A 27,145-nucleotide genomic window follows, 5' to 3' on the forward strand; every position below is an offset into this window, starting at 1 on the left:
CATTAAAACAAAGTGTCTACTCAAGTCTTGCTCTGTGTTCAAGCGCACCACCAACATCTTGGTGCCTACATCTCCCCATGCAGGTGAGGTTGTCCTGGGGTTAAATTGCTGTGAGGTCAGATTGTCCCATGACCCTGTAGACCAACAGCATTGCCAAACCCGACCTCCACTACTGGCACTTGTCCTGTCCAGCTGCCAAACACCAGTAGCTACAACTGCAGGCTGCATCCATTGGTGCAAATCACCATTTTAAGGTGCTTTTAGTCTGTAGCCCCTCAAAACTGCATGTGGAAGGACATTAGGAAGGACAGCAGGAATGAAGGAATTGCAGTGGCCACCTTCTCACCAGGCTCAGTTGCACACAAACGCAGGCAAGATGTTGCAGGCCATGCCTGGGGACATCTGAGACAGACCAAATTACTGAAATAGCCACTTCCACAAGCAGCGTGGATTACAAGGGACCAAGAAGCCAAGCCTGCACAGGAATTAGGAGATGCCAGAGGGAATCTCCCCACACCAGGTATAACAATATATTTCCCAGCGCTGTTTTCCTGTTGGAAAACCCACCCTGAGTTTTCATACCAATTGCATTTTCTTGATGAGCATGTCACTTAGGAAACAGCTTCTTTCCCTTGGGTCTACACCTTGGCTTTCAAGGCTTGGCTGGACAAAACCAGGGCTGGCCTTGAGCTAGCACTGGGGGTGATCCTGGTCTGAGAAGGAATTTGCACCAGAGGTCTGCAGAAGTTCCCTTCAAAAAGTTGTGGCTGGGCTGGACCCAGCCAGAGCGGCCTTTCCCCTCAACAGAGAGGTCTCCATCCCCGCTGAGCTCTGCCCCCACAGCCCATCTCCCCTACATCTGCAGCCAGCCCTACACATCATCATATGTAAGAGAACCTTCCACGGCCCCATGATCGGCAACGCCTGTGGTTTCTGTGACTCGTGCCTGGCTCACAACCCTGCACATTTTGTGATGAGGATTTTCCCCACCCAATACCTCTTCATCCAGCTTCTGAGCAGTCGCCCTAAGATTTCCTGTATGTCTTGGAGGTCACTGCCATAGCTGAAGGCTCTGCGGCCCACATCAGTGTCATCCAGATATTACAATGGTACACCACAGTAGCCATGACCTGTGACAATCCGTGCCACAAAGCCCACAGATGTCAGTGAGAGCACTGACAAGCATTCAGCCACTTACAGAAGCAATTCCTTCTGGTATCCCAAGAGATTAAAGCCTCTGTGGCGAAGGAGGAAGGATTAGTCGCTGTGCGACTAACCTATGGCATTCAGCAAGCACTAATAGACTCTCGGGTTTAGGTTTAAAAACATGGTAAGAACACATGAAGATCAGCCAAAATGACAGTCCTCACCTCCTGCATTTAAGCTTTGGGGTCATGCTAGTCATCAGAGTTGTGTCCATCCCCAGCATGGTCAGCAGCCAGCCTGCCATGGAGCATCCCCTGGTCCTGCCCCAGCAAGGGACGACTTGGCAGAGGAGATGTCAGCTCACCGCCTCACAGGGGACCTGCCCACGCTGCCCAGCAAGCCTTGCCTCCACAGACCTCAGCCACAGAAAGGCCGCATGCTGGTGCAGCTGCATGCTGCCACACTTCAGAGCTTCAGCACCACCTGATGGCACTCATAGGCTCAGACCCGGGGTGGTTTGGATCTCTCAACTCAGCTGTGGGTCCTCCCACCACTTGCCTCCAGCACCAAGCCAAAGTATGTACCAGAGCACATCAACAACTTCAGAAGAGTCCAACAGCGCCTTCCTCAGAAGAGAGGCTGCAATGTGTCCCACCATCCAAATCCAGAACTGCTGTCTCTCGTGGCAAACTGCTGCTCAGCTGTGAGACCCTGAGCACAGGCAAGCAGGAGAGAGGAGAGCAGAGATGGTCTCTGCTCCTTCTCAGATGTTCCATTCCCCACATATCAGCCCTGGGTAATCCAATCAAGCCAACGCTAGGGCACGGCACGGGACACCCCATGTCCACCACACAGCCAAAATGGAGACCCAGGAAAATGTCTAACCACAGCCAGGAGGACTCACAGAACTGCCTCAGCTCACTGGGAAGCCCCAGAGCTCATGCTTACAAAAACAAGGAACTCGGATGCAGAACTGCAAAGCAGACCCTTCAGAGGACACTTTAAGTGCGATAGTGACCAAAATGCCCAAGTTCTCCAAGCATAAAATGAACAACTGGAGCGATAATTCAGCCTCTTGACTCGGTTGCAATCCTTTCTTTCAGCAACAGTCTGGGCTAGAAGGAAAGCACGCATTGCACGTCAACCTGACCTGCTGCTCCAGGCCTGTCCGCTCAGTCGGGAGAGTCAGCGGCGCTGAGAGAACCTGTCCTCTCAGCTTATAAAGAGGCTGGGACTCGTCCGTCAGCATCTGAAAGCCCAGTCCCTCTCCAATCATACCGCCCACTCTTCTCCAGGCTGATGATTCAGATGTGGCGTCCTGAAGCCCGGGGAGCGCAGCAGCAAAGCACCACATCTTGAAGGCAGATAATGAGCTGTTGGGCAACGTCCCTATCACTGGGAACACCCAGGCCTCGTAGCATCCTGCAATTGGGAGTTGCGTTTTTGGCATACCTCTGCAGAGGGATTCCAGCTGCCTGTCTGTGATACGAAGGGCAACATGCTCTGGGATTGCCAGACAGGTCATCAGCTGCTCGCGCTTGGCTTTCCTTGTGTAGGTACCCGTTGGCAATGCATGTCAGCTCTGCATGCCAGCAGCAGGCATAGGGGCGACCACGCTGCCTAGAGGAGGTGGCACAACCATGTCTGGGATGAAAGGGAAGAGGCAGAGCTCACCCAGGAAAGGAGGAAGAAATACCAGGTTCACATGACACGGATGGTCTGACGTTTGTCAGTGTGGAGATCCCAAAAGTGGAAGTCCGAAGGGTGCAAAGCAAACCTGACATGGAGAGGCATGACAGTCAGCCCTCCACAATGGCTCTGTGTCCACAGGCCTCTTCAGCCACACATCTTCCAGCCCCATCACCTCTCCTGGCAGGAGAGCAATGGTGGTGGGAAGGGACCTGTGGGGTCTGCTTCCCACTCACACAGTGGGACTGCCACCAGCAGCTGTGGCTCTGTCTAGCTGAGGTGGACTCATGTGATACAAAGCAGCATCCAGGAAAAAGCCAGGTGGAGGAAAACAAGCATAATCAGCCTGGCATGTGGGACAATCATCCCTGAGCCAGCAATTAATGTATTAACGGTTTCTGGTCTACCCTGTATTTCCCAGCCCCTGTGAGCTGAGAACGAGTACTGGGGTCCCATCTGGGTGTACTTCTCCCATATCTCTCATGGTTGAGATATTGGACCTCTCCACTTTCTGCCAGCTGGGGAAAACAGGACAGTCAGCATGGGAGCTGCACAAGGTCACTGCCCAGATCTTCCCTTGCTTGTACCACCCCGTGGAGCCTCAAGAGCTTACTGAGAACCTGGGACCCCCTCTTCTCCTGGTGGTATGTGGGTATTGATGCACAGACCAAAGCACAGTGGCACGTGCTGCCAAGGCAGGGCTGGTGGAATCCTGGGACAGCAGGGTCTCAATTCATATGCCCCAATGTGTTGCCTTTGACTACGGTCCCTGCATGTAAGACAAATAATAAGATCTGAAGTATTGGCCAGAAACATTGATTTGAAAGTCCTCTCCCCATGCCACAGCCCTGCTCATACCTTCCCTGGGCATTTACTACCAGCCACTTCTGGAGACGTGCCTGCCCTGGCCATGCTGTTGTGCCCTTGGTTTTGAGATGCTTTTGGCTGTGACTTTCATGACAGCAAAGACCTTAAGTAAGAAGGATTCCTCCTGCCTGTGGGTTATGCAAGTCCCAGGAACCGCAAGTCTGACGGGGGACTCCCAGTTGGTGCCTTGATCTGAACGAGAAACAAATGTGTTTTACCAGCATCAGTTCTCCACAGGACAACCAGCAAGTCAGTCTCTTTGCAGGCAGCTTCAAGTCCAAAGCCTGTGATGCAGCAGGTCATCTGGGTTAAAAGAAAGCACAGACCAGGACCAAATTGGAACCCACTCGTTTCACAGCACGACCATTTGATACTCAAGTCAGGCTGCATCATTTCCAGGGCCAAACCAGCCTGACTGGAGAAGACCCCTTTCACACACAGCAGCATCCGCTCTGTGGTTGCTTAGTTCTTCTTGAATTATGGCACCAGCACAAATGCCACCATCCTCCCCGAGAAATAGAGCAGCCCATTCCCATGCAGTGGGAGGATCTCCATCTTACTGACTAATATATTTGGTCAGTGCTACCAAAACAAGTAGGTTTTGCTCGTGCATCAGATTGCTCCGAGGTGAGTGACTGCAGGCCATAGAGATGTCCTGCCCTGTTTTTTGTGGATCAAGCTTATCCACAGCCCTGGAAGGACAATCTCACCTTGGTTGAAGGAGCTCAAGGAATGAGCATCCCCGTGCGGAATCAGCCCAGTAGAAGACACAAAGTGTCATGACTCTTTTTGGGTGGTATCATTGGCGAGCAGAATATTTCCTCTGTCAGTGCAAAATACCTCTGGCTTGGATGGACCCACGCTTACTGTGGTTTTCACCGACAGAATTATTGTTTGTTTATTTTCCTAAACTTAAATGCTCACATGAAAGAGCAGGATGTGGCACTTTGCAAGAGCTTCGTTTAATTACAGGGCCTTTGGGTGCTGTTCCCCACACCCAGCCAAGGTCCTGGAGGAAGTGGGCTGGTTCAATAACTCAGTGCAAGGCTGTAACTGCTCACACGGCGTTTCTTTGAGCACAAATGTCACAACTCAGATTCAGGGCTCATGGTGCTGATAGCACAGTCCAAGCAATCCAAAAGTCCGCATTTATTTGCCTGCAAACTTGTCCCGTAGCCTTTTTCTAAACTCTTTTACAGTGGCTTGCACAAACCAGAGCATGTATCTCTGGTGCTTCTGGTGGATATAGCATGTTCAGCAGAGGTGGTTTAGTGCTTTGAAAAATGTGGAGAGGACACAGCGCAAAACTAATCTGGGGTTTTTTTTGAGTCACCCAGAGTATCAAAGAAAATGCAATGAAACCCAAAGGAAGCACAGAAGACTTGCAGGAACAGTTCCACTGACTCAAGCACCTACAAACGCCTCTGCCAATGACCTTGCTGCTCACCATGCTCTTACTTGTACTGGATGGCCAAGTTGGCAGCCTCTACTGCCTTGAAAACAGCTACATAGAGATGGCAAAATACCGGGCTAGGAATGCCCTGCCCTAAGTGACCTTTCAGGCAGCATCAAGGATGGACCTGACAAGGCAAAGGTGGGCATTCCTAAAAGAGAAGAGAGTGAAAACCATGCTGAGAAGTGCCATAGAACAAAGTAGGCGTTTAATCATCAGCCAAGGAAAAGACCCAAGGCTCCTTTTATGCAAGATGTTGTGCCTTGCACTGAAAGCCTCAACCACAGGTACCCACGAAGAATGTAAACACAAGTAAAAGGTTAAGAAGTGGCAGGGAAAGCCACCAGCATGCAATAATGAGAGCAGAAGATATGCAAGGTATTACTGGCTGTCAAGAAGGGGAAGATTTTGCAACAGTTTCCTGTTTGGGGCAAGACACTTTTGTACTCTAATGACTTCTACCCATCCCTAAAGCATTACAGGAATGGTATTTCCTGTACCAACGTTCCTAGTGTTGTTCCAGGAAAGGTCAACATGATAAATTATCTCTTGTCCAGTGCCCTGAAGAACAAGATCAACAGCTGGTGAAAGGTCCAGCAATACAGCCAGATTTTAGAGAGAAAAAAATTCTCAGCGGATGTAATTAAGCACTGGAACAGGTGCACAGAGTGTTGGTGGGATGTCCATCCCTGGAGATGCTCAAAACTGAACAGGACAAAGCCTTAAGCAGCCTGATCTAGTTGGAAAATCACCCTGCTTTGAGAATTGCTAGAGACTAGAGACCTCCAAACATCTGTCCAATTTAAACTATGTGCCTGTCTGAGGAAGACTAATGAGCAGAAGCTCAGCAGGAGAGATGCTCCGACTGTTGATTGACACATACACACACTGTTGGACCAGAGGACTGCTAGACAGATGAGGAAGCCAGCAGGTTGAGAGAGGTGATTCTGCCCCTCTACTCCGCTCTCATGAAACCACACCTGGAATATTGCGTCCAGCTCTGCAGTCCCCAAAATCAGAAGGACATGACCCTGTTGGAGCCTTTCCAGAGGAGGCCACAAAGATGATCAGAGGAATGGAGTACCTCTCCTATGAGAACAGGCTGAGAAAGTTGGGGTTGTTCAGCCGGGAGAAGAGAAGGCTCCAGGGAGACCTTATAGCAGCTTTCCATTGTCTGAAGGGCACCTACAAGAAAGCTGCAGAGGGACTTTTTACAAGGACATGTAGTGATAGAGCGAAGGATAATGTCTTCAAACTGAAAACGGGGAGATTTAGAATAGATATTAGGAAAAAAAATTCATTTGACGGTGGTGAGACACTGGAACAAGTTGCCTAGGGAAGTTGTGGCTGCCCCATCCCTGGAGGTGTTCAAGGCCAGGTTGGATGGGGCTTGGAGCAACCTGGGCTGGTGGGAGGTGTCCCTGCCCAGGGCATGGGGGTTTGGAATGAGATGGTCTTCAAGATCCTTTCCAACCTAAACCAGTCTATGATTCTATGAAGTGTCCTGAGCAGCGGCTTCAGTGAGATTAACACCCACAGGAGAGTTGATCAGGAGCTTTGCAAGGTGGGGACAGCCAGGACTTCTGTGCTGAGCCACCCAGCTCCACAAAGCAGGGTCCTGTGGCAGCTCAAGTGCGACAGAGGCTGTTGAAAATACAAAGGAGGGCACATGGGTGCATATGTCTGAAGGCACCCATTGTGTGCCTGAGATCCCCAAGCGCCTCCTGCTCAGCAGAAATGTCCAGCTGTCTTCTAGACCAGCCACTCCCTATCCAGACAACATCCTCACATGTGGTAGCCTTTTCTCTGAAGACCTTCTGAGATTACCTGTAAGGGCCTCCTGTAAGGCCCTAATTGTGCCTTTGTAGTGTAAAGTACTTGGTGCAGAGAAAACATTAAGTTTTGTCTCTTCCTTGGTCCATAAGTTGCAAGCATTTCTCCCATCAAATATGCAACATGACTAATGCTGTGTGTCCGCGTGGGGCTACGCAAGCCCTCTGATGAGGGGTAGGTGTCCAGTGGTGTTTTAGGTGGAACAAGAGTGGTGACTGTTACTTACAGTTCCCCAAAACCTACACGGGAGCCACATCTGCCCAGTAGCTGCATTCAGGTGTCTGTGCCTGCTGAGACCTACATTTGGCATCACTGATGGCATCACTCCTTAATCTCATGCCTTCTGCCCATGGCCCAGCTCCCATGCTGACTCAGGAAGAACCTTTGCAAGAGCTCGTCTCAGCATAGAGTCTCAGCAGCAATGCCGAGACCTCTGCAACATGGTCCCCTCCAGCACATCGCCCATACCACAGCTTTCCTACAGCTAGAGCTGGCAATGTTGGCCATGCTTTGGTCCAAAGCTCAACCTTCAGGTAACTCCAGGAGCCTGCGCAGAGCAGAGATGCCCCTTTCAGTAACCTGTTGGTCCAGAGAGGGACCATGACAAGCCATCTGTCTCAGTAAGATGCTGACCACCAGGTCTAAAGGCTGCTCCTTCTTTCATTCCAGGAACAAAAAGTGGCACCCAAGAAAGAGCAGATCATGTTGGCTTGACACCTACAACAGATCAACAGTATAATCTTTGGGTGAGATGCTAGTGAGGAATAACTGGCAGCTCTAACCTGGAGGGACCAGGTGCTCCTTGGCCATCAGAAAAAGCCTTGGAGAACCCTGGACCTGTTTCCTGTAGAGCAGAAGTTGTTATCAAATAGCAGGTGATGCATCTGTCCTTCCTGAAGGAGCTGTTTCTTCCACTGCCCCGGTCCCTGTGTGCAGACATGGTGGAGAGCCCTTGCTTTTCTGGTGGGGAGAGCAGAAGTGAGAAAATTCACCTTGAGGGAAGAGGGTAAGGGTAAGACAGACTCCAGGAACCACAGCGGGGCCAGCTCAGTCTGGGGTGGCAGTGTCAGCTTCCCCAGCACCCCAAATCCTGGGGTACCTGAACTCGCTGGGCACCTCCAGGCACTGGAATGCTGTCCCCAGCTCCTGGGCTGCTCCAGGCGGCTCAGCCCATGGTCATAGCACAGCTGATAATATGCTAAAACCAACCATCTTGTGACACCTGTGTCTCTCCCCGCTGCCCCCAGAGTCCTTCACAGCCCTCCACTGCTTTTCTAGGGACCTCAAGGCTTCCAGCACACCACCACAGCAGCTTGGCTCCTTATCAAGCCAGCAGGTCATGGCTTGCTCTTCCAGGAGCCCACGAGCCCCGTGGCAAAAGTGCATTTGGCATCCTTTTTGTTAGGGACACATTTGTTAACACTGGCAGCCACCTGTATGCCACCCAACAGGTTGTGAGAAGGTGGCCATGGATGGCACCACACACTGTTTTCAGCTGAAAAAGGAGGGAAGATGTCACAGGGTAGGCAACTGCAGAGCTGCGCTGACACCAGCTTATCCCTGGCTCACACGGGCTGGACTCAGACCACTGTGCATCGCTCAGAGATGTGGGAATGTGGCCAGGGTATGAGGGTGCATCTGAGGACCATCAACAGGAGTCAACCATTGCATGGCTCCCTCCAAGGCAGACAGCAGAAGCAATGAGAGGAGAAGACACCAGGCTTGGGAATTACCTTCCCCATTGCATAAAGATGGGCTGGAAAGAGCTCTTGTATTTGGTCATTGCTCAAAGACCAAGGCACCCCATTAAAACCTGGATCCCAAACTTATCCCAACCCAAAGCTGCCTCTCCCCCACCACTTCCAGCATCAGGGACAGCCTCCACCAGCAGATATGACATGAGAACCTTCTCCCTCAGCTTCCCCACCTCCATGGCTTGGGAATCCAATACTAATCCAGCAATACGTCAAAGCCTTTCCCCCTCCTTCCCACCACCCCGGAGCCTGTGATGGCTGCAGGCATGTTCCCCAAAGCCTGCTCCTCCCTAGCCCAGCTCACCACTTTCAAGCTGTGGTTCTCTGCAGTGCTCGCATACCATCCCCAGTGCGATCTACTGTCACCAGAGAAATCTCAGACAGAGGAGACTCCTGAGATGCAGAGAGCTCTGCAGACAGACCTGTGCAGCCCTTCTCCTTGCAGGAGTTCCCCAGAAGGCCCCAAGTGCAGCAAAACCAGCTCCCACCAGGACGCGGGCAGGGACACTCCCCACCAAGGGCAGCAGGTAGAAAGGAGTTAGGCTCAGCTCTGCCCATGCTCCCTGTGTCCTCACAGGCAGCTTCTGGCCTCTAGGCTCACCTTCATCTACTTCAGTGACATGCAGCGAAGCCTGATGAGTCTTCCTTGGTCCTTCACAGGTCCTTCCTTTCACACCCTCTCCAGAAACTCCTGGTCCCCTCCATGCTTCTCCACACAAGCTGTGAGCCCACAGCTCTCCCTGCGCCTGCCTCCCCTATTTCTCCAGCCCCTGCCCCACCTCCTTAACCTCTCGTCCTGGACAGGCTCAGCTGCTCCATGGGAAGGATGACTCCTTGCCTGGGCCCTCCCGCTCTCCTCAAGCCAGAGGAGATGCACACGTGTGTATGCAAGCCCTGGGAGGGGGTTATTCCCTCTGCTTGGCACTGGGGAGGCCAAATCATGATGCTGTATCCAGTTTTGGGTTCCCAGGTCCTAGTGAGATACCCCCAAATTGGCGTGAGCCCGGAGACACCCTGGTGATGGTGGGTAGAAGCCAGGGTGTGTGAGGATAGGCTAGGGGAGCTGGGCTTGCTCAGCTGGAGATGAGGAGGCAAAGGGGGATGCAACAGCATCTCCCCCTGCCCAAAGGGGTCCTGGAGATGCCGGGGCTGGACTGTGCTCAAAGGGGCACGGCAAGAGCCCCCCAGCTCAAAGGCAGGTATCCACTGGCTGAACAGGTTCAGATGCATTTCAGTGAGTTGCCTGGCAGATCCAGAAGACCGCTCACTGAATCAAGCCTTCAGCTTTTCCTCTTAGCCACGGCAGCCACATGTCAGCACAAGTCCCTCTTGGCACGTTCTTCTATTTGTGAGCATCCATAGTCTCCTTCTCTGGAGACATTCAAAACTCGCCTGGACACCTTCCTGTGCAACCTCGTCTAGGTGTTCCTGCTCCGACAGGGGGATTGGACTAGATGATCTTTTGAGGTCCCTTCCAATCCCTAGCATACTGTGATACTGTGATACTGTGATCCCACAACCTTTGCTTTGTTATTCAGGGGTGAAAAGCTACTGCATATTCCCTAAGAGCACCCAGCACACGTGATGGGTGTCACCTCCCTGTGGCTCTGTCTGCCCATGTAAGCGTGGTGTCCCAAACATGTGTACCTAACCAAGAGGCTTGCAGAGCATCCGAGGAGCTTGCTTTGGCACCATCTGCTCAGCCACCACCATGTCTCTGCTGGCACAATTTAAATGGTGCCCAGTCCCTTCAGCACAACCGGCATGTGCGTTGCCAATAATCAGGAAAATCATAGCTGGAGTCAGGATGTGCTTTCCCCCACCAAGCAGAAGCTGAGAGATACTGAGGGGCCTGGGAACACTCTGGTGGTAAGGGATGGAGCCTGGGAAGATGTATCTGAAGGGCACCTACAAGAAAGCTGGAGAAGGACCTTTTACAAGGGCATGTAGTAATAGGATGAGGGGGAATGGCTTCGAACTGGAAGAGGGGAGATTTAGATTAGATTAGGAAGAAATTTTTCACTGTGAGGGTGGTGAGCCCCTGCCCCAGGTTGCCCAGAGAAGCTGTGGCTGCCCCATCCCTGGAGGTGTTCAAGGCCAGGTTGGACAGGGCTCTGAGCAGCCTGGTCTGGTGGGAGGTGTCCCTGCCCAAGCCAGGGGGTTGGAAATGGGTGATCTTTAAGGCCCTTTCCAACCTAAACCAGTCTATGATTCTATGATCTCCAGGGGTGGACCTGCCCCTTGGCCAATACAACACGTCATGGTCTCACACCCTACTGCCCAGGCAGGAGCCTGTGAGGGAATTGCTCTACCACTCATAGTCCAGCATCCAGGGGACAACTGCCTCTCCTTAATGTCAATGCCATCTTTCCACCCTGCTGCCGACTTGCGGTGGTTTGCAAAGTATCTTCGGAGGGAGGGGTGAGTCATGTGAGCAGTAAAATGATAAGGTAGCAATGGAAGTCACACAGACTGCACAAAACCTTGCTTCTCCCCCTGGTGACAAAGGAGGAAAGCAAACCAGAGACAGAGGCACCCTGGCGTTTTTGGGTTGCATTGTTATTTGTTGGTTGTTTTTTTTTTTCAGGAACAGACTTTACACTCTGCTACTGACAAACCAGAAAAACCTGAGTTCAAGATTTTTGCTAAATTAAACTCAAGGGCAAAGATGCACACACAAGAAGAAACATGTCACCTGCTCTGCATCAGAAGGAACACCGATAAGCTTTATAACCAGTTGAAAAACACAGAGAACTTATGGAAGAGCTTATTTCTCCACCTCCTGCTCCCCCCCAGACATAGAGTGAAGAAATACAGTCAACCAGGTCATCATAGCAACGCTGGCTGGCAACAGCCTCTGGGGGTCTGTGGTCCAACCTTCGCCCCTATCAGGGCCAACTTCACAGCTGCAGCTGGTTGTTGAGGGCCTTAAATAACAGCATGACTTATCAATGTGTTATAAGGAATGCAATGAAAACACACCTCTCACCCACCTGAAGCAGCACAAACACGGCCAGTGGCATTGCAGTTCATAACACGGATGGTGAGAGGGCTAGACTTGTCCAGACTGCCCCTTCCCATCCTCCCAGCAGAGAGGGCTCTATCCCCACAGAGTTCCCACCCTGAATGGCCACGGCCAGCTGTAGAACCACCTCATGAGGTGGCACTTTATGCTCAGGGAGGGTTGGATGACTGTAGGGTTTTTTTTTAAAATATACTGAAACGCTACACTTTCCATGAGGGTTTGGGCAGGAGATCATCTCCCTCACCAGCGCTTTCACAGCACCCTCTGCTGCCCAGGCTTTCCCTTTTCCTTCAGAGAGCACCATCCCATGGAGAAAAATCAGCCCAAGGCATCAGTGCTTACATGACCACACAGCACCTAGCTGAAGAGCAGATGGCACCAAGGAAAGCGTACACGAGATTAAAGCAGCTTTGGGCAGGTCATCTCCTCGGAGGCAGAGCCATTGCACTGAGGGGATGGGGTGCTGCAGAGGTAGGAGGACAGAGTCACCAGGATGCAATGACCATGACCCCCCAGTGCTGTGCACCCACCCCAGGTTCTTCCCAGAAGTGCTGATACCTCCACAGGAAGCCCCTTCAGCAGCAGGAGGCTTTGTAAACATTGCTGTCAAATTGATATAAACAGAACAGACTATTTCTGTTGGAAGGGACCTACAATGGTCATCTAGTCCAACTGCCTGACCACTTCAGGGCTGAGCATGTCATTAAAGTACATTCTTAAGGCATTGTCCAAATGACTTTCAAACACTGACAGGCTTGGGACATCAACCATCTCTCTCGGAGGCCTGTTCTAATGTTTGATCACCCTCTCAGTAAAGAAATGCTTCCTAATGTCCAATCTGAACCTCCCCAGTGCAGCTTTGAACCATTGCCACGTCTCCTGTCCCAGGAAGAAGAGATTAGCACCTCCCTCTCCAAATCGCCTCCTCAAGAAGCTGCAGAGAGCAATGAGGTCACCCCTCACTGTTCAGCCAACTTGGTCTTCTGCCCCGCTTGCTTGACTTATGATACAGTGGAATTGCCTGCTCCTGTGCTTCTAAAAGGTGGTTCTTAAAGACTGACTCATGGAGTCCTAAACCCTCAAAAGCAGATTCCCAGGGGACTCTGCTAAGTACCTCCCTGACTAGCTTAACGTTTGCTCTCTTGGAATCCAGCATAGCAATTCTGCTGTCCTTTTTTCTCATTATTCTCACAATTTTAAACCCAACCGTTTCATGATCACTGTGGCCAAGAGTGCCACCTACCAGCACATCCCCCAAGAGTCCTTCTCTATTCACAAAAGTTCTGGGAAAACATCTTTCCCAGTTGGCTCCCTGAGTACTTGTGACAAGAAGTTATCTTCAACAAACTTCAAGAATTTCCCAGACCTGCTCATCACAGTAGTCCGATACTCCCAACTGATGTCTGGGAAGTTGAAATCTCCCATAACGGCAAGGGCTACCAATCCAGAAATTTCTCCTATAGAATGACTCATCAATGCTTACATCCTGGCCGGGCAATCGGTGGTAGACACTCATTGCAACATTGGCTTTGTTTTCCATCGCCCTCGTCCTCACCCAGAGGCTCTCACCCACATCTTCACTACCTGTAAGGGCTGTACCATCAAACCTCTCCTTTATGTATGGTGCGACACCTCCACCTCGCCTGCCCTGCCCACCCCTCCTGAACAGCCTGTAGCCCTCCATCCCAGCACTCCAGGTGTGGGACTCATTCCACCAGGTCTCACTAATACCAACGGTGTCATAGCTCTGGGAGCTGACCAACTCTTCCAGTTGATGCTCGTTGTTTCTCATGCTGTGTGTGTTGGTGTGCAAGCATTTCAGATACACTCCCGAGCCCTCCGGGCTCCCAGGAGCAGTGTAAATGTTCCCACTAGCGTTGAATGAAGAGCAGGAATGGACAGGATTCTGAAGGTTGTACCAGGCTCTTTAGTCTCGTGGTGACATCCTTAATTTGGGCCCCGGGGAGGCAGCAAACATCCCTGAAAAGAGGGTCCGCTCTGCAAACAGGTGCTTCCGTTTGGCACAGGAGGGAATAACCGATGACCACAACTCACCATTGTTTCTTCTCGGCGCTGGTCTTAGTGCAGGTTTTGTTATGAAGGGTTGGTCTCTCTGAACTTGGCAAGGCTGCTTGCTCGGGTTCCTCCTCTATCTCATTATGCGCTTCATGTGTCGTACCCAGGGCCTCATACCTGGTCTGTGATGGTACCTTAGAGGGTAAGGAGGGGTTTCTCTTACCGCCCTGTGCTGTAACCTCCTGACACCCCTCCTTGTCCCTTGTTGTCATGGTGTGGGCTGGGCTGTTCACTAAACAAATGACAGATGCTCTCTAACCCCTAACCCCTAACCAAAAAGAGACAGGAGAGAGAATAAAGGAGAGAGACTTATAGGTTGAAAAAACCCTAAAACTACTTTAATGAAATATTATTAATAAAAGAAAACATAATAATATAAAGAAGAAAATAATGAAATATATACAATATACAGAAAACTGTATCAAGCTCCCAGGATGACAATCACGACACCGGCTGGCACTGGGGAAGGCCCAGACTGGGCTCAGTGACAGACAGGAGCTGGATTCCGGATCTGCATTCAGGATGGGGATGACAGACAGACAAACAGACGGAATCCTCCTCAGACATCGGCTGTTGAAAGAAGAGCCCTGACCCATCGATCCCTCAGCTTTTATACTGAGCGTGAGGCAGATGGGATGGAATACCCTGTTGGTCAGTTTTGGGTCACCTGTCCTGTCCCCTCCTCCCCGCAGGTGGGACCCCACTGCGCTTTTCTGCTTCCGACCCTCCAACGGGGCAAGTAGCAAAGTGATCTGCTCTTGGGTGTTGTAGCAATGAGTATAAGCAGGAGCCTCTCCGCATACCGTGCCTGGGCATCAGCTGTAAACATGGGTTGGATCACTCTGAGAGTGGACACTGGAAAAGTACACCGTTAATTTCAGAGAGTGCAGTTAGTTAGAAGAGACTTAACTGAAAGGTAAAATTACTGAAAAGAAAATTAGTTCTGGTCTGTCTCCAACCAGGACACCTGTGACGCCGCCTGCCTCCTGGCACAAAGCAGATCCTGGACCTGCCTCTGTGGCGGCCACACTGAGTTGGCTTCTATGCATCAGAGATGGCAGAGTACGGCTCTGTTGATCAGTCTGCCTCCCAGACTCTCAAATACTCCTCAGTCTGCCCACCTCCCACCGCAGCTCGGCCACCAAGCAGAGCAGTTCATCAATCTGGTCACACCTCCCACAAGCTTGCTTGCAATCACTTTCCACCTCTAGGGACCTTCACACATCCCACAGCCAGTAACCTGGGTGGTTGTGTGCTTGAACAGGAGCTCTGTCCATGTGGCTGCATCAGTTCTACCAGGGGCTAGAAGCTCAGGAGAAGCAGAGGACACTGCTTTTTGCCAGGTGGTCACCACGCTGCTGCTCCTCACACTGCTCCAGCATCCATTGGAATCACACTGCTCCACCATCCGATGTGACCTGGCTTTTACCAAAACAAATCAAATCCGGCTACAGGTATGTCCTCAAAGGTGAAGCATCTTTCAAAATATTGCATTCCAAACCCCGTTTCAAAAGGCAACAAACACAAAAACTTGAAAAAATTAAGGAAATTCAAAATGTACAAATGTTAAAATCTGTGAAAAATCCATTTGAAAACACAAGTGATTCCAAAGCTCCCTCATTCTTCTGTGCAGTCATTCAGGCTGGTAGTCAGCAACATCTCCAGATGTTTCCTTGAATGCTAAGTGCTTTGGTTCACTGGTCCACAGCCAGACAGAAACTCTGTCCCCCAGCATTACGGGCGGATAAAACCCATGTGTGGTGCACGTTCACTCCCGTGACTTACCACGTGTTCACAGCAGTCCTGTTGGGATCCAGTACTTACAGCAGCACCGATAAGAAAGCGTTCCAATGATTCACCGTGTGGTTACTTTCGAGTAATCCCCTCCTCTCTCTCTCTCTCCCCTTCAGTGGGTGTTTGTTGTTACAGGAGGAAAATAAAATCACTTTTAAAACCTATGGAGTAAGGTTGGCTTTAAGCTCAGAATTCTTCATTTTTAACCCAATTTTGTAGATGGATTTTTTTTAATTGCTTTTAGACAGGTGAGAGAAATATAAGACAGATAAGTGGGCTGGAGCACCTCTCCTATGAAGACAGGCTGAGAGAGTTGGGGTTGTTCAGCCTGGAGAAGAGAAGGCTCCGGGGAGACCATATAGCAGCTTTCCATTATCTGAAGGGCACCTACAAGAAAGCTGCAGAGGGATGTTCTACAAAGGGCATGTAGTGATAGGGTGAGGGAGAATGGCTTCATACTGGAAGAAGGGAGATGTAGAATAGATATTAGGAAGAAATTTTTCACTGTGAGGGTGGTGAGACACTGGAAGAGGTTGCCAAGGGAAGTTGCGGGAGCTCCAACCCTGGAGGTGTTCAAGGCCAGGTTGGACGGTGCTTTGAGCAACCTGGTCTAGCGGGAGGTGTCCATGGCAGGGGGGTGGAACTAGATGATCTTTAAGGCCCCTTCCAACCTAAACCATTCTATGATTCTATATTGTTTCTCCAGCAATGAGCTTCACTTTCAAGCCTGGAAGCCTGGACTGTGCGGAGGTGCTGAGCCTGACAACCCCCCTACACTGTCTCCCTTGTGAGCTGGTACTTGGTACGCACGGCATGCTGCAACCCATCCCCGTTCAGGGCCAGATGTTGGACTGAGCTTGCCGCTGCCTGACATAACCCCCTTCTGCAACCTGGCTGGGGATGCCGGCGCAACCCAGGCGTCCCACCCGCTGCAGGCTGCAGCATGCACCCGTCTCCTTTCGGCAGATGGCAGATAAGACCGCCAGCAAGAAAACGCTGATGCTTCAAGATCTGATTGTGGCTGTTCTCCTCACTGGCTCGTGCCTTAATAGTCCACACAGTAATTCACCCCGGATTGAGGTCATTCTAGGGGCCTCCCAGCCCGATTTTATCAGTGCTGTGGGAGAGGTGGGGAGTATCCCTGGGGTTGCAGCACTGGCAATAGTGAGATACTGTCGCGTACAGAGAGGGGTGAGGGGACGGGGCAGGGGGGCACGTCGGCATCCCAGTGGTGCACAAAGCCTCAGCAGATGTGCTGGATCCTCTCTGGAGAGTATCCACCCCACAGCAAGAGCCGTGTCATGATCTGCATGCTGGAAATCCCTGGCAGCACCTTGCTAAAGGTTCAGCTCCTGCTCTGCTCTCTCTCTCCATCAGACTCAAGCAATGAGGGAACTAACATGGCCCCAGACTTGATGCAAGGACCAGGAGCGGCTGTAGTTCCACCAGGAGCCTCTCTGATGTCCTGTCCCCAAAAGGAAGGCAAGTTATGTTGGCATTAATATATGCTGGGAGGAAGGGGGTGTGATTTCTTCTCTCGGCATGCTTGATCCTGTTTTTCCACGTTTCCTTCTTTCCTTGCAGGAGAAAAAAATCAGACTCTGGTCTGAGTCACTGCTCACATGAGGATGAGCCAGGCTGGGAGGGCTTCTGGCGCTGCCTCCAGCCAGTCTTTAGTAAAGACAAGTCATTAGAGCTTCAAATCAAGGTGGCATTATTTAGGCTTTCCAAAGAATGCGCGTTTGCATTTCAGCAAGCACGGCTTGGCCAGACCTGGTGAGTATCAACACCAGGAGAGGAGATAGGAGCCTGCAGCGTGCAAAGCCAGCGCTGGGTTGCTGCCGTGTGCCAGCGCATGGGCACATTGACAAGGAGTGGAGAGGCGGCCTCGAAGGCAGCGCTGCCAAAAATGACACCCACAGCCCGTGCCACCACTCATCGTCCCTGCCGGGAGCTCCTCAGCCGTCGGGCAGTGGCTGGCCAAAGACATTGCCAGCTGGGAAGAGGTGAAGTCTGTAGGAGAAGAGCAGGATGGGCAAAAAACACCTAACGAGGGCTGTGAGAAGTGCACACAGAAATAATTGACCAGATGGAGGTAAATGAAAATTGGGTGGGCACAGACACCCAGCAGAGAAAGTCACCTCTGGCTGTGGTGCAAACAGGCATCCTTTGTGTTTGGTAAGAAAGGACAGGTCCTCCCACCAAAACTGCACCCCATGGCTGGTGGGAGCAAAAGGTGGCTTCACCCCCAGCTTCTTTCCTCCCTGGAGATGGATTTCTTTTTTGTTTTTTTAAAAAGCACCCCCAGCAGTCATGGTGGCGACTCGGAGGTTTTGTATTTCCAGGCAGTGGCTGGTTACGCACCAGGAGGCAACAAGAAGAGCCGAACAGAGCTAGGCGGGTTTCCCACAGGAGCTTGCTGGGGTGAGCTAGGCTGGCCCCATGCGCCCTGCTGTGCCCCATGCACCCCGCAGCACCCTGAGCACCAACGCCAGCCCCAGTGCAGGTGGAAAGTGCTAAAAAGGCTGTATGTTCTGCAGTCCACAGCGGTCACGGGAAACGGCAGATGATGCTGTGCTGCACCAAGTGGAAATAACCAATTTGTCGCAGCTCTCAACTCCTCCCTAGTGCCATGAAAATATTCCCAAGCAAGCCTGGGTAGAAAGGGTGTTTCCTTTCAGAGCAGACTCCAGCCCTCAGGTAAATTACATGTTCAAAGGAGAAAGGATTAGAGGGAGTGGCGACCCGTGACGCTCCCAAATGCGCGGAGCAGAGGGAATAACAGCCCAATGCATGGTGGGCAAGAGCAGCGTGCTCCAGCGGCGGGGACCTCCTGCTTGGCGTCCACTGGGGAGGAAGGCACCCACACCTCTTCTGCTGCAGCCCCTGGACCGCGACGGGCAATCCTTCCTCCGTGGGTGCCTCTGCCTTTGCACAGGCTGCCAGCGAGAGGCCATCCCAGGGGACAGCCGGAGAGAGCTGTAGGTACTCAAAGAGCCCCGCAGATGGAACGGCAGGGCTTCCTTGGGAGTTCTGGGTCTGAAGGGAAGTCTTTTCTGCTGGCAGGAGGGGTGGTGGGAGCGCTCAGGGATCAGGACCGCATTGCTGGTGGAAAAGGATTCACCCTGCTGCACCTTCTGGAGGTCACTGGGAGCTCTCAAGGTCTGCTGAGCTGAGGGACCCTTCACAAAAGGAGTATTTTTGCAGGTTGGCTGTTGGGAGGAAAGGGCCATCCTGGGCAAGGCTCTTCCGTGGAATTTGCATGCTCTTCTCGTGATGTTACGCCACAAAAATGCTTTCTGTCTCTCTTTGCTTTGCTGAAAGTCGCAGTCTTAAAAGTAATGAGCCCAGAGCTGGAGGGCTGTGTGGAGTGCGCGTGGCTGCTGTCCTTGCTGTGCCTCCCACCTCTGTCCGTGTGTCCCAGAGACCCGCGTGCTCCTCAGGAATGTGCCGGGAATGATCCCTGAACCGCCTTCCCCTGGGGAAGGAGGACCCCGCTGCACAGCAGGGACATCAGCAGCAACAGGCAATGCAACAAGGGGGTTCTGGCCCCAAATTGCCACCCCAGGGGGTTCAGAGTGGAGGTGAGGAACCCTTCATCCCCCAAAGTGGGGAGCAGCCATGGGAAGTGGGGTGTCACCAACCGTGGGGGAGAGTCAGAGCTCTGCTGGGCCAAGCCACAGCCACCCCTCACGCTGGCAACACCCCGCTGTGAGCAGGAGGATGGACAAGGGGTGTCCTGAGGCCCCCTCCAGCAGAGAAGCAGTGCCTGCGTGATCCTCCACGTACCTGCTGCAGGGACAGCAGAGGGAGCAGGTAGCCTTCTCCCCAGCTGCTCAACAACCTCCTGCAGCATGGGAAGCCGGTTCCTCCGGCAGAAGAGAGGGGAGACGATGAGGGTTATTGGAAAACGACAGAAACCTGCTTGCAGTTCTCCTTTCTTTCCCCGGCAAGATATTTTACAGGGAAGCAATAAGATGAATGCAAGATGCCTGGTGCTGGCATCTGACCATGATCTCTGCTCCCTGCGCAGCCCGGCACAGGATTCAGTTGGGATTTGGCAGGGCTCCTTGCTGTGAGGTCCACGGTATTCAAGTATTTAAGCATGTCACACAACAGTTGAGGCAGTATTTCTGTTGCAAATTTGTTGTCTCCGACAAATAAAATGATCGTAAGATGGTTTGTGGTAAGAACATGCCAAAATAGATACTTCAAAATTCTTCCCAGGAAAAACACTGGGTCTCCTGGGACAGTATTTCACTTGGGTTTACAAAAACAACTTAGGTGTGTCCCAGGGTCCCTTTCAGCCATAAGGAGAGGCCAACCAAATCACATTATTTGTTTTTACATTAAGAACAAAACCTCTACAGTCTTGCAACTTAAAATTGGGTGGGTTACTCCTGATTAGTTCAGTTATCAGTTCAACCAAATAATCTATTCTTCTGGCCATCCAAGATATCATTTTAAATGAATAGTCTGTAATCACCCCCTCGAAGACCAGATTTGCCTGGGATGGTATATCCGTATACATACGCATGCATTTTCCTGAACACAATAATCTAATGGAGTATGTGTGATTAAAATCTGACGGAGTTTGGACTCTGTCATTGTTCAAGATAAGGAAAATGAGCAATTTCTAGAAGCAATTAGAGGACTTCAGATTTATAACTGTTGAGTGGTCAGATTGACATACTAACAGAAGTGTAGCGCATGCCAAGCAAAGTGTGTGCAATCCCTGGCTTCTGTGTCAGTTCCATCAACGTCTCTCATACTCATCCTGTTGACTGTTTTGCAGAGCACCATGATGTGGCTGTTCATCACCACTGCTTATTTAATGTGCATCAGTGAAAAGTCAGGTGCGAGCCCCGAGGTGTCCATGGATGTTGTAAGTCCTGACTTCTCTCCCTTCTTTTCCTCCTTGGGCATGCAAGCCACCCATGCTGCCATAGTCTGGGCAGGACTTATGGTCTCCGTGCATGTATCTTCACCAGGGTTTGGTACCAGGGTTTTATTAGAGCTTTTGTCTCCCTGTGCTGATGTACATGGAGATTTATGGCAGACACTTATGAAGGAGTTTGATCCAAGTCAACAGGTTTGGTCAATGCAGCTGTCTCAGGCTTGGAGCTTCACTGTCATTGCTGCCCCGCTCTTCACAAATGTTGATTGCAACATGAAAAGCAACAATTGGTCTTTCTTTACTGGACCTGCTCAGGGAGTGAGGGAAACTCACACCTGCCAAAAATTTTAGCTGAAGTCATGACATCACCGCAGCGTTGGTGGAAGGGACAATTGGGAGGTCCCTACTCCACCCTCCCGCTGACAGCAGGAGTGGCCACCACCAGCTCAGTGGAGCCCACTGTTGGCTTCACCCAGCCAGACTCCCTGACATCCTCCAGGACAGAGACCCCCACTGCCCTGGGGACCTGTCCCATGCTGTCCTTCCCTTCCCTTTCCACAGGGTGAAATTGTCCGGTACCACGGGTACCCCTACGAGGAGCATGAAGTGGTGACAGACGATGGCTATTACCTCACCATGCAGAGGATTCCTCATGGCAGAGACAACCCAGGAAGCATGAGTACCTCCCACAAAGCAGAGGCACAGGGCTCCAGCATGTTCTGCCCCCGTAAGTGCTATGAGAAGGTCTGTCTGCTCCAGGGACCCTGAGACCTTTGCTGGGCTGGAGTAGGCCATGGTCAGTGCTGCCTCATCATAGTCTGAGTCCTCAAGCAGGCAACTTTCCCTGTAGTTGGGAAACTACTCCCTGCCTTGGGAGCAGAAGAAATATAGGTGCCCACCACACCAACCTGCTTTTTCTGAGAGGATCTACTCCAAAGAGGAAAGAAAAGATAAGAAGAATGAATGGGACAGAGAAATCTTGCCCCAGGTTTTACCCCATCTCAAAGCCAGCCAGTGGAGCAGCAAAAAGTCATATGTCAGCAACAAAAAAAACCCACATGGCCAATCCAATGCCATCTTACCGTTTTGGCTCCTTTCTGTTCTTCACTTGAACTGCTATTTCAAAGTAGAAGGGGTGATGCCCCATTCTTGGCAGGGTGTCCTTCTCCTGGGAAGCAGGAGGACAGGCATATAAATACAACAAATAAGTGTCAAAAGCCATATTTCTATTTAGGACACTTTGTCCTCAGCTGTCCAGGCTGGAAATGTGAGTCTTATGTTAAGGGTCTAAAAACCAACAGAAAAAAGTGGACACAAAGGAAGAAAAAAAAAAAGAAAGGAAAGTCACTTTTATTTCAAGTTTTTCATGCTGCATCCTGTGGTCGCCCTAAGGTATGAATTCAGAAATCCTTACAATGACCCTGTTGCGACTGTGAAGTTGGACCTGCTTTGAGCAGGGGATTGGAGCAGAGACCTCCAGAGGTCCTTTTCATAAGCTCTCTTCCACTGCTTTCCTACAGCACTTCAGGCTTCCTGGTCCTTTGTAAAAAAGATCTGAAGTTTGTTCCTGGTGGGGGTGAGACTTACCTATATGGCTTAAAGTAGGCAGAAGTAGGTGGAGTAGATGCTCCTGACCCCGCTTGGCCCGTGTCTCTTGCAATGGAGCAGCACGGTGTTGTCGTGCCATGGGAGGTACTTAGACTGTGTTGGGTTTTCAGTGTCTCCCGGTCAGGTCCAGAGTACTTGAGCCAAACAAAAGGCACCAGGAGAAGGGTGGTCTCCATGCAAAGGGCACTGTCAGTGTCCAGACAGACATGGGGCTTGGTTTCTTGCTGCCTGGGAGCATGATTTACTGAGCTCCATTCAGTGTGGAGTCCAACCTTATTTTTCAGCTTCGCTATACGGATTTTCTCTGCCCCAGGGTGACCAAAAAGCATACTTCAAAAACAGCTCTCCAAAGAGGCTGAGGACATAGGTGACCATCTCCTTGCACTGGAGTCACTTCCCCAGGGGCTTGCTGGCAAAAGCCAGCTGTATGTGAACAGTCAATTTTGAGAGTGGTCAGAGCAAATAATGCTCCTCTTCTTTCTTCAGCTCCAAAGCCTGCGGTCCTCCTGCAGCATGGCCTGGTGTTGGAGGGAAGCAACTGGGTTACCAACTTGCCCAACAGCAGCCTGGGCTTCATCCTCGCCGATGCTGGCTATGACGTCTGGATTGGAAACAGCCGGGGTAACAGCTGGTCACGAAAACACAGAGAGTTTGAGTTTCACCACCAGGAATACTCAGCTTACAGGTATTTTCTGCAAAACTGAAGGGTGGGCAGGTAGCTGGTACCCTCAGCAGTGTCTGTAGGCTGGAGGAGCAGCACCGCTTGCACCATCTGCCAGTGGGCATAAACCGACATCACCAAGACACAATAGGGGTGCCCATACCTGCCAGAGCCCTCACCCGCTCCCCAGTAGTCATGCCGCTACTTGCCATGTCCTGCCTGTCATTCTCAAGGTCAGCAAGAGCGATTTTGTCATGTGCCCATCTCCATTGCAGCTTTCACGAGATGGCCATGTATGACCTGCCAGCAACAATCAACTATATTCTGCAGAAAACTGGACAGGAGCAGTTATACTACGTGGCTTACTCTCAAGGCACGACCACAGGTACTTAGGAGGAGATCAGACCACTGTCAGAGTTATGTTAGCTGCACACCCCGGGTTTGGGAGTGTTCTCCTGAGAGCCTGGATGGGAAAGGTAACGTCTGAGTACGTCCAAACAATGAAGGGAAAAGAGCAGGTAAAAATCCCTGTTTGCTTTAACAGAACAGTTCTGAGCAGTGACGGCCCCAAAACAGTTGCAGGAATGGCTTTTGGTGCATGCCACTGCTGCCAGAGCCCCAAGAAGGGCTTGCAGGAGCTGCAGCTGGACTGAGCAGTCACACTGGGAGCTGAAATGTCTCAGCAGCAAAGGCTTCAGGTCAAGTCATCAACCGGCTAGAGCCACCTCTGAGGGTCCTTCCAATGGGCACACACATCTGGAAGTCAGCAACTCCCTCAGAAATAACAAGGCAGGGTCTGCTTGCTTTTCCCTCCCACAGGTTTCATTGCGTTTTCATCCATACCCGAGCTGGATCGCAAAATCAAGATGTTTTTCGCCTTGGCTCCTATCACCACAAACTCAAATATGAAGTCACCCTTGGTAAAGGTGTTTGACCTTCCTGAGGGGCTGGTTAAGGTATGTCCTAGCCACACGTTCATCTGGTATGAAAGGGAAGGAGGGAACAGGAAGGTCTCATGGCCTGAGACTTGCAGTGCTTGTACATCACCTCCATTTCCCTGCCCTCTGTGTGCCCTTTGCATTGAGCAGGTACATTTGTGCCTACACTCTTGAGCCTGCGTGGCATTAAACAGTATAAAGCAGCCTCCTGCCCAGCCCTAAACAGAGAAGAGCTATTTCTAGATATTGGGTTTGGGTCCATCCTCCTAGGAGAAACCTCTTCTAGGAAGATCAAGGTTCTTCCAGGGCCACGGCCATGTCTGAAAAGCCAAAATCACCAAGCACAGCTGAGCTGTGGCAAGGAAGACAGCAACTTTCAGGGGTTAGCAGAGATGTGGAGAGCATCTAGAGGCAAAAGAGGAATGTGAACCACACTGATCAACGCCTTTGACTTTCACAGCTCATTTTAGGACGCACGGTGGTCTTCGATAAGGGTGAGATCTTGCAGCAAGTGATTTCCAGTCTGTGCAGCTACCCCATCTTTAAAAGCCTTTGCTCCTTGGTCCTTTACTTGCCTGGCGGGTTTACCAACAGCTTAAATGTGGTATGTACACTCCAGCCTACCTTTTAAGTGATCTGGTTTCTCATTGTTTGAGCCCAAGTTGTCGACTACCTGCCTTCACCTGGCCTTTCACATCTTTGATTCGTCAAAACATCTGGCCATTGTGTCAGCATTTTGCAATCTGGCAATGTGCTTGCATTGGCACCAGAGGGAAGCCCAGAGTCCACACGAGGTCACGCGTCCACCAGGCACATTGTCTCCCCAGTGGGGAGGATGCCAAAGGGGAGAGTGCAGAAATTAATTTGGTGCTCCAGGGGCTCCCAGGGTTTCTCCTTCACTAAGTGATGTGTGATTTCACATGTGTTTTAATATCAAAATGGGCCCTTATGGAACAAACTCTCCTTCAATCGGCTGCTAGTTTGAGGTGGGCCCTCGAACTCTTCAGTCTCCCATCCCTTAAAACATATTTATCCCCAAATCAGAGCCTTTGCCTGCACTCCACCACACTGAACACAGACTCATAGAAAAATTCAGTCTGGAGGCAACCTTGCTCCCACCAAGGCCAACACTACAGCTATAGTAGGTTCCTCGGGGACATGTCCAGGTGAGCTGGGTGGCCCCAATGATGCCCCACTCACACGGGGAAGGGCTATTTCCTTGGGGCTAGCCAAGGTTTTAAGGTCCAGATCCTGCCACAAACCATCCATGTGAGTAAAATTGGAGAAAGGTCCATGTAGAGTGCGAAGCAATAATAGCTCGATCATGGATGGAGTCAGAGCTGGGCCACGGTTTCTCATGGAAAGTATTGGTGGAATTTCTTAATATTCTAAGGAGGAAATGCATTAGAAACAACATGTAGAGCTACTGTGATGAGTTGCACATTGTCTTGCTGACTTGCACATTGTTTGTGCAAAGGATCCTGAGCACAAGGTGTGGAGTTTTACTTTGTTTGAAAACCACATAGACTTATAACATGACCCAGCATCCCATGGGAATTCTTTGGCTTACTGAAGGGATCTCTACAGCAGGCTTCATGCTGCTGTCTGTGGTGTGTGTTCGCAAGGCTTGTGGCTGAGCTGTGCCTTCACAGAGCTCAGATGAAGCAGTTTGTAAAATGGCAAGCTCCAGCTAGTGGAAGACTTGTGTGGCTACTGAACAGGATCATTTTTATTTCTAATGGGATTTCCCTCCATGCAGAGAATAAATGTCTCCAATGGTTTCTTGCAGAGCCGCATAGATGTCTACCTGTCCCGCTACCCTGATTCAACATCTCTAAAAAACATGTTACATTGGCGCCAGGTAATATTTCCTACTGCACAATAAGATTGCATGCCACCAGGGCACATGTTCTCTTCTCTCAGTTGCCGACGACCTCTTCTCAATGCTTGGGTATAATCTTCCACTGCTCTCCCTACAGACCTATATTAGAGAGAAAGGGGAAAATTGACATGAACCACTGGTGCAGATGCAGTTCTGTTGGCCATGATTTTCGACAAAAGACTTTGGAGCTGGTAGGAGAACAAGATGGGAGCAAAAACTGGGAATAAACCAGCACAGGAGATGCTAGAGTAAAGCCTAAGTGCTGAGGGTCAGTAGAGACAGCTAATCGTACAACTAATCATTGAAAACATGCACAGACTCGTATCCTTCTGTTGTAGACATTGACCACGACAGACAAAGGAAAGTTGCCCAAAGGTCTGGTTCATGTCTTCTTTGGGGCTTGCCCTTGGTTCTACGTCAGGTGCACTGTGGACGCTGTGCAACAAGGCTGTGTAATACACCTCAACCTCCAGACATCTATGTTCTGCAGCTTGCCAGCCACCTGAGAGAGGAGGGATGAAAGACATGAGCAATACCAGGCGATCTTGCAGGCTATGCTGAGATCTTCCTGGGGGTTGAGCTCTCCTCCCTAAGGACAATATCATGCGTAACAAATAGCATCCTCGAGCCTTGGTGGCAGGAGGGAGCAGTGTGGTGGTTCTCTGGTCACCTCTTTTATTTTTAATATGGTCCCCTTTTAATACATGAATAATAAAAACAGCTCTCCTCCTTTTCCAGATCTATCAAACAGGGGAATTCAAATATTTTGATTACGGCAGTGACAACATGCTTCATTACAACCAGGTAAGAGAAATCCATTCTCACTTGTCAGTTTTAAAGAGAGAAAAAAAAAAAAAAAAAAAAAGAAAATTACAGTGAAAATATTGCAGTGGCTGAGACTGAGTTTTATGGGATTTATGGAATTTACCTTATATGGTCAAACAGGTTTGTACCTTTGTAATAAAAAAGAGGTCTGTGATGTCATTCAGTGATGACTTTTTGACCCTCTGGTGAAAAGCGCAAGAGCCCAAGGCATCAATCGGGATCTCTGGCGATAGTTTCTGTACCATCTCTCAGTGTAGGGGAGAAATTCCAAGCAGTCATCAGGAATACTTTGAATTTTTGGCTTGCCCATGACCTCCCAGGCTTTTCTTCCTCAAGCCACACTGTTTGTCTTCCAGACCAAGCCTCCCTTCTATGAGCTCGAAAACATGAAAACCCCACTTGCTGCATGGTATGGTGGTAAGGACTGGATTTCAGCCCCCGAAGACGTAAACATCACGCTGCCTCGTATAACCAACATCGCATACAAAAAGTACATTCCTGAATTCGTCCACTTTGATTTCCTTTGGGGTATGCAAGTGTATGAACAAGTGTATAAAGAAATTCTTGAACTGATGGAGAAGAGTGCCTAGAGTCGGACCAGTGGCAGTAATTGTTGGTTTCTCGTTTGACTTCTGAAGCTTCTTTTATTTGGGGACAAAAAAAATAGTGAAGAAAAAAAAGAGAGAGAGAAAAGGCT

The 27,145-nt window shown here is 50.6% G+C and overlaps 1 protein-coding gene across 1 annotated transcript; it reads left to right on the forward strand.

The window, feature by feature from the left end:
* Positions 1 to 910: 910 nt before the first annotated feature.
* Positions 911 to 27,038, forward strand: LOC309674131 (putative lysosomal acid lipase/cholesteryl ester hydrolase; the record flags this gene model as incomplete). Its single annotated transcript, XM_082486071.1, has 12 exons — positions 911 to 1,037; positions 2,977 to 3,035; positions 3,354 to 3,479; positions 20,433 to 20,522; positions 21,096 to 21,261; positions 22,629 to 22,827; positions 23,079 to 23,188; positions 23,623 to 23,759; positions 24,202 to 24,345; positions 25,531 to 25,602; positions 26,362 to 26,427; positions 26,805 to 27,038. The coding sequence occupies 12 exons, from the start codon at positions 911 to 913 to the stop codon at positions 27,036 to 27,038; spliced, it is 1,530 nt and encodes a 509-aa protein (XP_082342197.1).
* Between the last annotated feature and the right edge of the window lie 107 nt (positions 27,039 to 27,145).

This window comes from Vanellus vanellus (assembly GCF_965231255.1).
Source record: "Vanellus vanellus genome assembly, chromosome: 7".
Taxonomy (NCBI): Eukaryota; Metazoa; Chordata; class Aves; order Charadriiformes; family Charadriidae; genus Vanellus; species Vanellus vanellus.